The sequence below is a fragment of the Rhinolophus sinicus genome, chromosome 12, assembly GCF_057876585.1.
Source record: "Rhinolophus sinicus isolate RSI-liver-muscle chromosome 12, RSI-T2T, whole genome shotgun sequence".
In the NCBI taxonomy this organism is placed as follows: domain Eukaryota; kingdom Metazoa; phylum Chordata; class Mammalia; order Chiroptera; family Rhinolophidae; genus Rhinolophus; species Rhinolophus sinicus.
In genome coordinates this window covers 54,170,207-54,185,576 of record NC_142512.1, presented here as the reverse complement: position 1 = coordinate 54,185,576, position 15,370 = coordinate 54,170,207, and the positions used below count along the sequence as shown (strand labels likewise).

General features: G+C 57.9%; 1 protein-coding gene across 11 annotated transcripts in view; it reads right to left on the bottom strand.

Moving 5' to 3' along the window:
* Positions 1–4,545: 4,545 nt before the first annotated feature.
* SEPTIN9 (septin 9) overlaps positions 4,546–15,370 on the bottom strand; it is a 156,649-nt gene continuing 145,824 nt past the window's right edge. For all 11 annotated transcript variants that reach the window (XM_019735492.3, XM_019735493.3, XM_019735497.3 and 8 more), the window contains 8 exons: positions 14,174–14,305; positions 13,674–13,755; positions 13,123–13,260; positions 12,690–12,807; positions 11,657–11,752; positions 11,318–11,414; positions 7,534–7,585; positions 4,546–6,516 (listed from right to left, as the gene is read on the bottom strand). In XM_019735492.3, the coding sequence (XP_019591051.3) occupies positions 6,381–6,516; positions 7,534–7,585; positions 11,318–11,414; positions 11,657–11,752; positions 12,690–12,807; positions 13,123–13,260; positions 13,674–13,755; positions 14,174–14,305 (851 nt within the window). In that variant the 3' untranslated portion in view covers positions 4,546–6,380. The remainder of the gene's footprint in view (positions 6,517–7,533; positions 7,586–11,317; positions 11,415–11,656; positions 11,753–12,689; positions 12,808–13,122; positions 13,261–13,673; positions 13,756–14,173; positions 14,306–15,370) is intronic.

The following is a 15,370-nucleotide window of genomic DNA, read 5'->3' as shown; positions in this document are numbered from 1 at the left end:
TCATTTTACATATGAGGAAACTGAGGCATGGACCTCAGTTAAGTCGCCCAGCCAAAGTCACCCAGCTGGTAAGAGGAAGAACTAGGATTCAAAGCCAGCTCCTGAGAACACTGCCCTTTCATGAACTTGGCTAATGAATGCAGTCCACGGGCCTGCAAAAATTAAGGGGGCGAGGGGAGGGTACACATAACCGAAAGAACTCAGCCTTCAGGAAAATAAAATGTAGATAAGAAAATTCAGTGAACCTCAAGCTGAAATTCTCTTCCCTCCACAAGCCTCCTTGAGAGATTGACTCGCTGAGGCCATCACTGCAGGAAGTTTGCAGATGGTCAAGGGTTCTTTTTTCTTTGACCATGTTGATGTGCAGTGATGGACACCTCTGGTTTTCATTACTGGTTTTGCAATGTTGGGTGTTGTAACACTGGGTGTGTAATTACAGCTGGCGTGTCAACAGAGGGCTTATCTCAGGGCTGGCCGCAGTACAGTTGCAATGTCAGCGTCCCTCAGCCCTACTCCAAAGTGCAGCTGACTCCAGCCCTTACCGTCCAGGGGTCAACCCCAAACCCAAGCCCCAGCCCGGTGGGCTATTAGGACCCTGTGTATTCCCCATATTGCATGCTGTGGGGGGCCTGTGTGTGTACTGGAATCTCACATGCCTGCACAGACACAGACACACCCCTCTCTGAGACCACGCACGGCCCAGCACAGTGCCATTTCAGATGGCTTCCTCCCCAAAGAGGGCGGGTGGCACAAAAGAGCTGCCCACAGCAGGGTTCACAGCTCGAGGAGTCTGGAGGAGAAAGCCCAGAGTCCAGGCCTCCTCCACCACTCTGCCGCATGGCCTAGAGCCTCAGTTTCCCCTCTGTGAAGTGGACCCTGCAGCCCTTGCTGTGCCCTCTTCAGAGGGACCATGTGGGTGAGAATCTTTGTAACCCTAAAGTGCCTGACGGGAGTCAGGGCTCATTGTCATAGGAAAGGAGCTTTCTCTCCCCGAGGCTGCTGTGGGGTGAGAGGTGCTGGACACAGCCAGCCAGGAGGGCAGCCAGGAAGAGGCTGAGAAGGAAGCCACTTGGTGGGCGCCTCCCAAACCCCCTGGTGGGATCCAGAGGCTGGGCAGAACTCCGATTCTGAGTGGTGTCCACCCTGGCCGGGCCATGGGTCCCCTGAGCGCCCAGACCCAGACTGAGCTCTGCCCAGGCAATGCCCTCTATACCTATCCCACAGTCCTTCCTCATGGCCCATTCCTTCAGGGGCCTTACATTTCTTCCTGGTATGGGCTCTGATGGTTATTCATCAGGGAGATGGAGAGGCTATGGCGTTTCTCTACGTGTCAGGACTGGCTGATCAGCCTGGTGCTGGTGCCCCTGGTAGTGAGGCGGGACAGGAGAAGAGGGACAGGAGGGGAGGGGAGGGGAGGGGGGAGGGGAGGGGTGCGGAGGGGAGGGGAGGGAGGGGTTGGGAGGGGAGGGGAGGGAGGGCATGGTGGGGAATGTGAGCCGCTCCCTGGCACGACAACTCTCCAAGTAATTAGTTTTTCAATCAGGCAGACGGTTCAAGACTCACTCACTCTGGGCAGCTTTAATTATTTATACTCCTGTTTTATTCTCGTGTTTATAGCTGTCCTGTCTGAACTGGAAGGAAGATATTTCCTCCACTGGCATTTATTCAGTGGCAACTTCTCTAAGGCCCAGGGGATTCTGTAGCTTGCAGGGAAACTGCAGCTGAGTGTCTGGAGACGGGGCTCTCCATGGGACCAGGGAGGGCTGGGGGGGGGTGTGGGGAGGCTCCCAAACCATCAAGGACTTTCTGCATGGTGTCCCCCTGAAGCCAGCCTGCCCTGCTAACAAGGCTTGGCGTGGCCCTGCTGGCCTCACAGGTGGAGGGGACGCTGGCTGGAGGGGCCTGTGAAGGGGGGAGGCCAAGGCCCACCTCTGGGCTGCAGGGGCAGCGAGTGCAGTAACAGGGCCTGGCGCAGGCAGGCGCTTGGCTTAGGGTAGACCAGCCCCATCAAGGCCTCCTCCAGTGCCCCCTCCCCAAGGTCCAGCCTTTCTGGCCTCCCCGTTCTCCAGCTGTGTGCCCTCCTGGCTCTCAGGCCTTCTCAAAGGAAGCCCTTCCAGCCGCCCACCCCAGAATGGGTCGGGTCCCCCATTCTATGATCCCATGGCCCCCAGACGTTTCCATTTGACACTTACATAACCGTCATGCTGTTGGTGACTTCTGGTCTCTCCCTGTGTCAAGTGACGAATAAATCATCTCCTTGTCCCCACTGGTCAGAGCTCCCAATGGACCCCAGGCCCAGGGATCCCTAGCAGACAGCAGGCCTGGGGCTCCAGGGTTCTCTCCTGCTCTGTCGCCTTGGCCCTCGAGACCATGGGCAGTGTCCAGGGCCATTGGCATCCACTCTCAGCCCCTGCATCCCCGGCTTACCTTCACTCTGGCCTCTGAGGAGGTCATCAGTATGTGATCTGAGCAGTGACCTCCTGGGGTCTTTCATGTGGACCCAAGTTCCAGTTACATACTTGAATCCACGTGGGAAAAGAGCCCAGAAAGTAACATTTCAGTAACAGTCAAGCAATGACCTTGTGCCTTGACCCCTGAGCTCTGAGGGTCTGCAAGACCTCATTAGGATGCTTTCCCATCCATAAGCCAAAACGCAGAGACTGACGCCTGGAAGGAAAGGGGGGGGCAGCAGTCCTGGGGCGCACAGACCCTCCCAATGTGGGTTTCTGCAGTTCCCAGGTGCTTCCTGCAACCAGGCACTTCTCTCCTCTGGGGGGAAGATGGGGGACTCAGAGACCCCGTGGGCCTCCGGGTGCGGCCCACTGACAAGGGCAAACAGTTAGAAATCATCACTTAGTAAGACAAGTGTATATGATGGAGGGTCGTACAGCAATCAAAGTCCTGTTTTCCAAAAACACCTAACAGCGTGGAAAATTGACTGGCAGACGCGAAAATGCAGGTTACAAAAGGATACGCACAATCCAAGCTTAATTTTGGAAAAACAAAAATAAGTGTGCAGATGCGTTTGCAAACGTTCCTCTCACTGCAGACATTAGCAGCTGGGCTGGCAGCCCGGGGTTCCCGTTGGTTGCTGCTGTTAGCGGTGTTGTTTTTGCCTTTCTCTGTTTTTCAACCTTTCTGCAGTGAGCAGGGATAGCTAATATCATCAGAAGAAAAACTGCATCACTTTACTTTCAGGAAAAGGTCCCTCCCAGCAGTAGGAGTGGGGTGGGGTCTGCATGGACGGCAGCCTCCCTGGGGCCTTTTGGGCTCCTCACAAGTGACATTTTCATTAGTGACTGACCCAACTCAAACATCGGGCCAGCACCCCCACACAGCTGGTTCTGGTTCCCAGAACAGCCCCCTGGGGCCACGCACACATCTGGAACGTGTTCTTGTTCCCGCGCAGGAAATGCGCCTGGTCCTGCCTGGCAGGCAATCCGGGATCCCACGGCCCAGGACACCTCTCCCCACTCCCCTTCCATGGAGGTGGGAGGAGGGGGGAGAGAAGGGAGGGGGGAGGGAAGGGAGGTGCGTGTAGGGTGGGGCCTGAGACACGGGGTGCCTTGCCTCCAAATCCCTCAGCTGCACACACTGGGGTCCCGTCCAGGACTCTGCATCGATCCCACCCTCCCTTCCACACTCCATCCTCCTCCCACCAGCACCCTCAAACCCTGTGTCCCAAAACCAAATCAAGAGGAACAGAAGCAACACATAGGGGCCATCGTGAGACTGATAATGAGCCCCTGCCCCATTGGTTTTGGGTGAGGAGGCGCGGGGGTTTTCATCTCTTTGTGAATTTTTTTCCTGGCATTTTCCACATTGTCCGAACTACTTCTGTCGTTAAAAACTCATGTTTTAAAATGAGAGAGGGGACATCCGTTAAGATTCAAAAGGCACCCCGATTTCCCTCTTCCGCCCCAGGTGGAGTGCGCCTGCTGGCCGGCTGTGGGTCCTCGCCCCACACAAGGCAGAGTCTGAAAAAGCCAAAGGCTGCCTGTCAGGTTTTATTTTTCTGGCTTGTTTAAACCCTGCAGCCTGCAGCCCAGAGCAGGGATGGCAAACACTGGACACTGGCCTCTGCAGCCCCTTGGTAAGTCCTGAAGCCCACGCCAGTGCTCAGAGCCACCAAGCTCTGGGTGCACAGAAAAGCTCACAGGGCTGCCTCTGGAATTCCAGTCTACTTGGGGCCAAGTTCTCTTGGAATACGTTGAATTGGCATGCAATTATCCAACACTGACCAGTTCATAGGGTTCAACCCAATGGATTTAAATTGTAAGAAGAAAAACTCATTTGCAAGCATACACTAACAGAAACAGCGCCCAGCTTCTCCCTGTGGAAGCCTTTCAAAGCCTCCTTTACTGAATAAATTAAGATTTGCTATTCACTTTTCAATCATCCGCACAGATACTTACATTCTTCTGAAGTCCCTGAAACCTCTTTTCCCCCATGAAGATCGAACAACTCCCAGCATCACTGTGACCCTGTATTTACTCTTATCTCTGCCTCTGGGGTCAGAAGAGGAAGAACCCCCACTCCCGAGCCTTCCAGGTTTGCATTTGGAACATTTATTTCAGGAAATACATTTTCAACACTTTGTTATTTATACAAAAAGAGACGAATTTCTCAGGAGGCACATAGCAAAAGGCCACTGCGGAAAAGATCCCAGTGAAACTAACAATTTTTCAAAATCTGGCTACAGAGAAGGAAAGCGAAGGCGTCCTGGGGCCGGACGCTGCAGAGCCCCCAAGGGCACGGAGGCTGGCGGGGTGCACCCCACCCAGAAGGCTGCCCCACGTCCTGGCCTGACGCTGGAGGGGGACAGGTCCTTCAAAATCATGGTTTTGGCAAAACCATGGCAAGTCGGCAAGTAAACTGTTTTGCTAAGGGGTCCTTCCTCTCATAGATGGGGAGGGAGCACACACGCCACGTGATGACACACACCAGCACACATCTACAGCCCCAAGTCTGTTTGTACCCCATTTCTCCCACTGCTCTTCTCATTGGCTACAAGAAAGAAGCACACCTGGGATCTACAGACCACCTCACCTCTGTGCAACCTCGTTGACCTGATCCAGACCCCCCCCTCCCCGGAGGAAGGGGGAAGCACCTGCGGTCTGCTGTGCCCAGCTCGGATGGTCCCTGCTGGTCTCCTAGCAGAGGCAGAGGGCGAAGGAGCAGACCAGCTGGGCTGTGGTGCTGATATGAAATCCCGCTCAGTAGCCAGCTGTGGGCCATGCAACCCGACTCCTGACCCCTCCATCTTTAGGCATCTTTACAATGGGCCCTGGGGTGCAGGGACCCAGGCACATTTAGGGCAACAGAAAGTCAGGCTCACCAGGCCTCCCACCTCCCCAGGTTACAGAGCCGGCAAGGGCGGAGCCAGGAGGGCTGAGTGTGCATCTGGGGTGGCTGGCTGGGTGTCTAAACAGACACAGACACACACACACACACACACACACACACACACACACACACACACACACACGCTTCCCCAGTCACACGGGGCGGGGGCAGGCAGACACCAAGACCACTCAGAACACCCCGGCACAGTCCACACGGCCACCCCTCCCCCCTTCAGGCACCTGCCATCACATCTCCCTCAGCTCCTCCAGACTCACTTGCTCAGACTTTCCCGAAAACCAGAAAGTGGGGTGGGGGTGCATCTTTTCCTTTGAATCCTCAATCAAATCACAGTGAGATGGGGACGATGGAGAGACGAAGACACCCCTCCTTTTCCAACCTGTCCTCATTTCCCATCTGAGGGGACAGCTGGGGAGTCTGTGGGCTCGCGTGCATGGCTGAGATAAAGGCACTTTCTGCTCCAGGACAGGCTCGCAGGCGGGTGGGCGGCAGCAGCCAATGGGCCTTGGCATCTAAGCAACTGGCGTCTCCTGGAATTAACTATTCTCCCCTTGGGGGACTCAAGGGGGGGCTCTCTGAGTTACGGCCCACACCACGTGGGGCGGTGGGGGCAGGAAGGGGCTCCAGGTCTGCCAGGCTGGCTCCATGCTCCCCCGGGCATAACCCACCAGGCTCCAGGGACTGAGACAGCGGCGGGGGAACCAGGAGCAGGAGCCGCTCCTCTGGCCCCGGGCTGGGCGTGGAGTCGGTCAGCACTGACTCAGTGGGTCTGCTCCCACCCCTCCCAGCCGTGGTCCAGCTTCTCCAGGACCTCGGGGACGGCCGGAGAGCAGCCTCCCCTCCAGGCCCTGCTGTCTGCGGCCACTAATGGGGGGTGGGGCAGTCGTTATCTTTGTTACTCGGCAGCACGGAAAGGGGCGGAGAACAACGACAGACGGAGAGAATTATATAAAATAAAATGGGGCGAGTGGGTGGGCTGGGGGGACGGAAAGTCGGGGGCCGGGTCCTGGTGGCGTCTACATCTCCTGGGCGGCCGGCTCCTTGTCGTCCACGCCGTTGGGCACGGCGCTGTTGCTTTCGTGCAGGCGCTTCACCCGGTAGGCTTCGAAGTGGATGGTGCTGGTAATGTCCTTGATGTTCTGCATGTGCGTCCTAGGGGGGCACAGGCGTGTCGAGGGGTGGCCGCGGCAGGACGGGCGCGGCAGGCGGGCGCGGAAGCTCCGCCAGGCCCAGGACTCCCACCACCACCCTCCCCACTCCCAGGCCTGGGCACAGGGTGGGGTGGTCTCCACGGCAACCCCAGGCCCTCCCAGACACGGGTTCTAACGTGCCCCTTTCTCTGCGTCAAGCCTGTGGCCAGTCCAGGGACGGGGGCTGGGTGCACACTCAGAAGGGGCAGGCGTGTCCTTGCTCCAGTCTACAAGTGCCAGGCTGGTGGCCAGGAGTGCTGGCATGCAAGGGGCAGTGGGTGACCACAGCCTCGGGCAGCGCACTGGTCACCCTGCCAGTCCTGGCTCAGGCTCGCCAGTGGAAAAGGGGGGCAGAAGGGTCTGGAGGGGGAGCCCTTCCTCAGCCAGGCTCTCGAACGCATCCCCCCAAGCTGTCCCTCCTCTTCCCTTCATCTCTAACTTCCACCCGCCAGCTGGCTGAGGAGCTGGGAGCTCGGGTACCAGGGCGGGAGTCACCCCCCCCCCCCCCCCCCGGTCCATTCACCTGCCCAGGACCAGGCAAACCCTCCCTGGCTCCCTCTTTAATAGGCTGAGGAAGGGCTACTCCTTGGCTGGGCTCAAGGAAAACAGGAAGCCTCAGCCAGGTCCGAGGGTGAGGGCAGAGGATGCTGGAACTGGAGCTGGGGACCCCCCCCACACAATGTCTAGCACGTGCGACCCCCTGGGGCCCTGAATCTAACAGGCTCAGGCCAGTGACCAGAACTCCGCCCTCCCCATCCAGGTGACCTCACACATCTAAGAAGAATTTTCACGTCCTGCTTTATTCCCAAGAAGGTGTTTTAGAAAATGGACTTGTGAGGTCCTCCCAGAGGAGGGTAGGACATGCCAGCTGCTGCCCAGGACCTCTGCCCACTCACCCACCACCCACACGCCTGATTTAGGCTCCTCTGGGGGGGGGACCTATGCTGTCAGCCCCACCCCAAGCATCAACCCATCTCACCTGATGAGGAGGTCCCGCAGGTAAGCAAACTCACAGTGTGTGGTGTTCTCAACTGAGAAGAGACAGAAGGGGCTTTAGTGTCACTCGAAGCCTCTCCCCCCAGTAGTTCTGGTGCCAAGAGGAGCCCCAGGTGGGTGGGCAGGGGAGAGAGGGGAAGTCACAGCTCCCAGGGAACATGGCACCTCGAAGGCACCGGTGCTGTGGACACTGTAGTGACAGGTCTGGCTCAATTCCTGTTCTCCAGAAGGTTCTAAGAACATTCTGGAAGAGTGGGGAGATGGCACAGTAACTCGGCCGAGACAACAGCAGGGGAGAGCTGTGGTAAGGAAGACGGGGGTGGTGGGGCCCGGGGGACCAGGGAGGTCTCCTGGGAAGAGGAGAATGTCCCGAGGGAGACCTGAGGAAGGGAGCGAGTCAGGAGTGGAACGAGGCAGGAATTGAAGTGAGAGGGTTCAAGAGAACCTGTGTCCTAATGTGCTCAGGGCACACACAGGGCCACACGGACCAGACTGTGGGTTACTGTTTACATCAAGTTAAAGAACCGGCAACATGGAACCCTGCGCTGCCTGGGGATAGCTACACATCACACAACACCCCAAAGAAGCAATGGGCACTGCCTACAGGACAGCAGTTAGTTCTGGGGACGCAGATAGAGCAGAGAGGGAGCCCAGGACCCACAGGCACCCTCGAACACGCCAGTCATGGCTTGGGGCTGAAGCTGGTGGCAGTCTCAGGGTTCATTTAATTGCTGTGCTTCATAACTTACAAGTGAACACACTGCCAAGCGGGTGTGTATATAATTATTATGTAACAGCCGGTCTCTGAATGGGTTGGAGAGCTGTATCGCCAAGCCGGAGGGAGGGAGGCGGGCAAAGTCGAATGACAAAGTAGCGGGTGCCCCTCTGCACCATAATTTGACCCGTCTGTCCAGGTTCCACAGCCGTGAGGCCGGAGCAGGGCCGGACCCCACATACATGCCTGGCCCCACAGCCCAGGCTGCCCTATCATGTAACAGCGCGGCCTTTCCCAAGTTAAGGGTCTGGTTTTCACTGCACGGGCTGGCAGGCAGGGCTGGCAGGCAGGGCTGTGGCTGGAAAAAGCCCAGGAGCCTCCACCATGCCGGGCCCTCGGGCGCTCCTGGTGGTGTTTCAGTTGCCTCTTGCCTGGGCTCTGCCTCCTCTCGCACCCCCCACCCCCACAGGGCAGTGCCCACTCTAGAACCTTCTGCTACTGACTCTCATGCTTTTTATCCAATTAGGAGAAGCAGTAAGAGCTGGTGGAAAGACCAGAGCTCTGAAGAAGAGTGCGACTTCTGCTTCCTGGCCTCTCTGACCCTCAGTTTCTTCATCTGGAACATGGGGAGAATATTGGCGCCCACCTCTCAGGGAAAGGAGAGGATTAAATGAGTTAACTGTGTGCCTTATCACACCCACCTTCCTCTTGAAAACACTTCTGGCAGTTTCCAAGGATGGATAAAATACCTCAGGATGGTGGGAGGAAAACAAAGAAATGGGATGGGGAGGGGGACATGCAAGGACGTAGCGTGAGGCAAAAGCACCCAACACGCTTGCCAAGGACAAGCACACAGCCCACTGTTTCTAGGATGGGGCAGACATTTCCTCCAGGGTTCTCATAAAAGACGGCTGCTGTGTTTCCCCGAAAATAAGACCTCGCCGGACAACCAGCTCTAATGCGTCTTTTGGAGCAAAAATTAATGTTAAGACCTGGTCTTATTTTACTATGATATAAGACCAGGTATAATATAATACAACATAATATAATATAATACTGGGTCTTATATTAATTTTTGCTCCAAAAGACGCAAGGTCTTATTGCGACAATAAGACGAAGGTCTTATTTTCAGGGAAACACAGTAGCACGTGGGAATTGCCACCTCGCCACTGTCTTTCCAGTTCTATGGCGCTGCTTCGTTTAATGACCCTCAACAGGACGTTGGTGGTGCCACAACATCGCACAGGTCACTTAAAGCGACAGGATCAGGGACATAATAACGTGGAAGCAAAACAGAAAAGCAGTTTGCTGTCTTCCAACAATTTCCATTACCGACTGCCTGCAGGGCCGGAGGTGGCCACTAGGGGACAGCAGAGGTGTGTCAATCACCGGGCTGTCCTCCACGTTCTCAGGTCTCAGTTTATCCGAAACTTCTCTCCAAAACATTCCTTCATAAAAAGGTTCTTAAACAGAGGAAGGTCTCAGGAAGAGGCTAGGGGCCAAGGCGCGAGCCCAGGGTAAAGCCTGATTTAGACTGCCTAGGTGGGGCACGGAGGTGAGGGGGGATGGGTCCAAGGACACCTCCCTTGATGGGGGTGGGGGAAGTGAGGGGGTGAGGGGGGGGGTGGTGTAGAGGGCAACCCAGCCTGCAGTGCAGACACGGAAAACACCCAGACAGTGGCTAGTTTAGAAAAACACCCACCCTGCACCCAATCGCTAGCACCCATGTGGGCACCCGAGAAAGGCTGGCATTCCCGCCACCCTCCTCTAGGTTTGAATCCAGTGCAGGGTGGGCTCATGGATTCCAGAGCCTGGGCAGGTTTTCTGCCTCTGCAAGGAGGGTACAGACACAGCCACAGGAAGCTCCTAGGACTGAATGATAATCCACGTAAATTGAGCTGGCCTGGGGCATGATCAAATTCCTGGAAGTTTTCATTAGAGCATTCTGCCCCAAAAGCTCCCATGGTCTTTGGACATTCATCTTACTGACATCTTGACCCATAGTACCCACTTCATGGATGGTGAAAACTGAGGCCCTGCAGGATTAAGGCACTTGCCCAATTTCACAGACCTGGGGGGTGGGGGGACGCAGCTGGACTCAAATGTGTTTACTCTGCTTCCTTCTCTACTGGGCCTTTCAGCCAAGTGAACAGGGAACAAAGTGGCCCGTTTTAATCTGTCGTTTTCCTCTCCTCTGTTTTAAAGAGGGAGGAAGGAACAGAGAGGGGAAGAGTAATGAAATGCCCAGGTCCATCCCACTTAGGTTGTTACCTGTAGTGGGTAGAATTGTGTCCCTAAAACCATGTCCAATGCCCAACCCTTGGTACTTGTGACTGGGGTCTTACTTGGAAAAAGTTTTTGAAGATGTAATTTAGGTAAGTCGTCCTGGATTTAGGATGTGGCCTAAAGAAATGCCAAGTGTCCTTATAAGAGGAAATGACAGACACACACAGAGAAGGCCGACAGCAAAGCAGTGGGGGGATGCGTCTACAAGCCAAGGAGACCAAGCCCTGCTGGCAGCCACCAAGGAGACAGGCCTAGAACAGCTCCTCCCTCAGCCTCCAGAAGGAACCGACCCTGCTCACACCTTGATTTTGGACTTCCTGCCTCCAAGAGAATAAATTTCGGTTTTGTTAAGGTAGCCTCAGGACACTGAGATATGTGGGTCTTGGGAATTTCTGCAGGGTGAGGGCCATCTGGTTCTCAGACTGGACAGAGCTATTGCTTAGCCCTTTCCTCGGCCCACAGAGGTGGGGCGATCTGACCAGGGTCACACAGCATGCCTGTGAAACTCCAGCCCCCAGACCCAGAGCTTGGCAGAGCCCGTGGTAGCTCCCTCCTCGCTGGGCATTTCCACCCGTGAGAGACCAGGTGCCATCTGCTCATGGCTGTGGGCCCTGGATGGTTCCCCAACACGACCCTGCTGGCTGGGTGGGGCGGCGCAACGAGGTCTAAGAACAGCCAGCTCAGGCCCTGGCACCCAGCTCTGTCAGCAGCGGCAGCTTTACTCGGCTGCTCTGCCCGCAGCCCCGGACGTCAGCGCCATCATTACCTTCGATGGTGCCCCACTTGGTTTTCCTGCCAAGGATCCTCTTCCCGTTCACTTGGTACTCATGGTCACTGCCCACCACGGCGAACGGGATCATCTCCTGGGGGCGGGGCAGGCGGCATGGGTCACACGTTGCGTGACCTGGGCTCCCTGGGAGGAGCTGCCCTGAGCCCGGGGCCCCAGAACCAAGACCCTTGGCCCGAGAGCCATGTGGACACGGGCTCCCACCCCGCCCAGCCCAGACAGCATGTTCTCACGGCGCCAGGCCATCCCACCGGTTTCCCTTAGCCCCCAGCAGGAACTGAGGGGCCCCCAGAACAGTGTCCTTGCCGATTGACTCACCCGGAACTTCTCGTTCACCAGCCGGTCCTCTGCGTCCTCGTCAAATTCCTTCTGTGGGTAAACGTCGATGCCGTTGGACAGCAGGTCTGCAGTGATCTGGGGGTGAGGGCGGGAGATGTGGGCACCGTCCGCACGGCATGCTGCAACAGCCCAGCGGGATCTGCCTCACCGTGACCAGCACAATGTCAGCAGCCCCAGGCTCGGGGTCAAGGGCAGGCTCTGAGGGGCTGCTGACCTTGATCTCTGCAGTTCTTGTAGTCCTGAGTGGAGGGGCGCTGCAGACCCGTCTGCCAGGAGACCTGCAGCGGCCTGAGGGACTCGGGTCACTGTCCCAAGCATCTCCCTGTCTTTCCTCGAGGTCCAGCTCATCGCACCCCCAAGGAAGTAAACTCAGGGTTGCCGAGTCCTCACCCCCAGAGCTCTACCTAGGAACCCTCTCACTATGGCTCCAAATGCCTGTAAAGTGCACCCACTCGCGTTAAACCGTCACCACCCTTTGCAGTGATACCTGCCTCACACACATGTTCAATCGATCATGTCCCTGTGAACAGCCGTCATGGCTGCCCTGAGCACAGACCCACGCCCGTGGGCAGCATGGGGGCTGCTTCCTTTTCCCTCAGGCAGACACACCCACTGTAAGGGGACTGTCCTCCCCGTGGCATGCCAGGCAGTCCCAGGCCCCAGGGCGCAGGCTGTGGGCATGAGGTGTGGGGCCTCCTAGCTCCCGCTCACTGGGGCAGAGCTCTGCTGGGGCCCAGCACCTCGGGTTTTCAAGTTCTCAGGTGGTTCTGGCCTGTGGCCTGGATAGGAAGAAGCAGCCTAAGGTCGCCCAAGTGTTCAGTCACGCCTCCCACACAGCCATCAGTGGGACCACAGCAGGGAAGGAAGCAGCAGCCACCTGTCCCCTCTGCAGAGATCACCCCTTTCCAACTTTCTCTTCTAATAAAAACCTGGCATGTTGTGTCCGAGAGTCCCTCACTGGTCTCTCTCCCCCCAGGGGTGGGGGTCGGGGCAGGCGGAGGTGGGGCCCTACCCGCTGTTTGAAGTAGACCCTCTCCTCCAGAGTCAGCGTGTCGGCCTTGGCGATGACGGGGACGATGTTGACCACTTTGCTTAGGCGCTTCATGAACTCGATGTCCAGGGGCCTGAGCCTGGAACGGAACAATGTGGATAAGAGTGTGGCTGGGGAGACAGGAGTAAGGGAGGGTCGCCGCCCCCACCCGGATGGAGCAGAGGGAGGGCCCAAAACACAGGCCCCAGGTTCTGGGGCATCCCAGCCCGCCTGGCCTCCACTACCACACAGGCTGAAGGTGGGTGTGGGGGGGGCGGCGGGGGGGGACGACGGACGATTAGCGGTGTGACGCCAGGGTGAGACCAGACGGACGCGCACAAGTGGTGGCAGCCGACCGCGCCCCCCACCCGGCCTCTGTGCCCAGCCCCAGGGCGTGGCCGTGCGCTGGACGTACGAGTGGCCGGTGGCCGGGATGAAGTACAGGCAGCAGTGCACGCGTGTGTCGGGGATACGCTTCTTCCGGTTGATGTTGACCTCCTCCTGCAGGTACTTCTCGTACTGGTCGTTGATGAACTTCATGATGGGCTGCCAGCTGTGCAGAGAGGCCGGTTAGACTGCACGTGGGACGCCCTCCGGTCCAAGCTCAGGGTCAGCTCGGAGATAATTCCCAAGTTCCGGCCCGACACCCAGGCTTCCAGGACACATACTGGGGTGTGTGACTGTTTGAGCCGGCACCATAGCCTTATCTCAGGCCTTTGACCTCAGGGGTGGGTGGGGGCAGGTAAGGCTCCCAGGGTTACACTGCTGTGGTCCAGAATTTGGGACCCCCTCTGGGTTTAGCAGCAGATCAGGCTAGGAGACAGACCCCAGCACCCCCAGGGGCCATGGAACCCGCACAGCTCTGACTCTGGGTGGGGCCCAGGGAGCCCCAGCACCCTTTTAGTGCTCTTCCATCTGGAGGGTGGCCCCCATGCCCGCCCGGACCCCAGAGTCCCTAACCCTCACCAGTTCTCATTGTTGATGTGGTCCCCGAAGCCCGGCGTGTCGATGACAGTCAGCTTCATACGGACACCCTTCTCCTCGATATCTGCAGGGTCACAGCACCCACCGAGCTCAGGGGAAGGCCCAGGTCCCCGACACACTGGGAGAGGGCCCTGCCTGCTACAAGGAGCCCGCAGGCTGCCTGGCCAAACCTGCCCCAGCAAGACCCACTCGAGGCACCCAGGGTGACCGGCGATGGCATCCCAGGTTACGCCAGGGAGATGAGGGCCTCGAGCAGCAAAAGTCCAGCCAGGGCTGGTAACATGCATCATGGGTGGACCCCACCTGTGATTTCTGGTGGAAAACGTTGTCTCCAGGGGTTCAGCCTGACTGGGCCCACAGGGGTCCAGGAGAGCACCCCGGACCTAGACTTAAGGTGCCCAGAGGTGCCACCTCGAGTCCCCAGCTCAGGGGACCTGGGGCCCTGACTTGGCAACCCTACCCCGGCCCCGGCCAGCGCTCACCGTGTGTGATGGACTTGATCTCAATGGTCTTGGGGATACGCTCCTCCGAGGTGGGCTGCTGCACCGACTTCCGGCTGATTTTGGATTTGAAGAGGGTGTTGATCAGGGTGGATTTCCCTAGGCCACTCTGCCCTGGGGAGAGAACGGGCTGTCGGCAGGGGTCGGGGGGCTCCCGTCGGGCGGCTCGCGGGCCTGCGACTCAGTGGTGCCTGGGATCACCCCCACCCAGCACCCCTCCGTGGGCGGCTCTGGGTCAGGGGAGCTGGGTAGGGGTCGAGCTCCCACAGCAGGACCTGAACCGCATGCCTCCCAACCACAGGGGTTGTCAAACCGCCCAGAGGAGCTGAGACGCAGAGCAGGGTGGGGGAGGCAGGGTGAGGGGGTGGCTCCTCCTGTACAGGTCCAGTCTTAGCTGTTGGAGGTACCAGGATCCACATGAGTTTCGAAGGAAAAGCTCTGCCTGGACCCTCCACCCCAGGATCCTGGAGGGTCGGTCTGCATCCCCCATGGAGGGAGGTCTTCGAACCAGCTATGGTCTCACCACAGCCAAACTGCTCACACTGCAGGCTTCTGGTCCAAAGACCCAGGGGTCAGGCTCACGACCTTCAGGGCTCATCTAGGTTGGGTCATCTAAGCTGAAGTGCTGGCACACTCAGCATACGCAGCATGTGGCTGAGTGACCGCCAAACAGTGGAAGGTCACTGGGTCAGTTTTTCCTTGCGCAGGAGGCCTGATCAGAGCCCCCAGATGGTGGGCAGCTGTGCCTTGCTGCCAGGGGCAGCGACAGCCACTGGCTGGTGCCCACATCAACAGACCCTGCAGCTGAGGGGCAGACTAGCCAGTGAATGCGCCCCGGGTATGAAGCCGTGCCCCCTGCGTGGCTCCCAGGCACCCTGTGAGCCTCAAGCACTCCTGGCCTTGCTGTGTGCCCAACTCTCACCTCACCCCAAGTCCCGTCCTACAGCAGGAGGAAAGAGGGCACAACATGGGAGGGGACCTAGACCCAGCTGTGACCGGAAGGTCCCCTCCTGCTCTAAATCGTCGTGAATGTAGGCTGTGCCTCTCAGCTGCTAACCAGTAGGTCCCGCCCACACAGCACTCACTGTGCGCCAGTCACCATCCTAATGCGGCAGTTTCACCTCGCAACCAGGTGCCCTCATTATCCCACTTGACAGATGGGGAAACTGAGGCACTGAG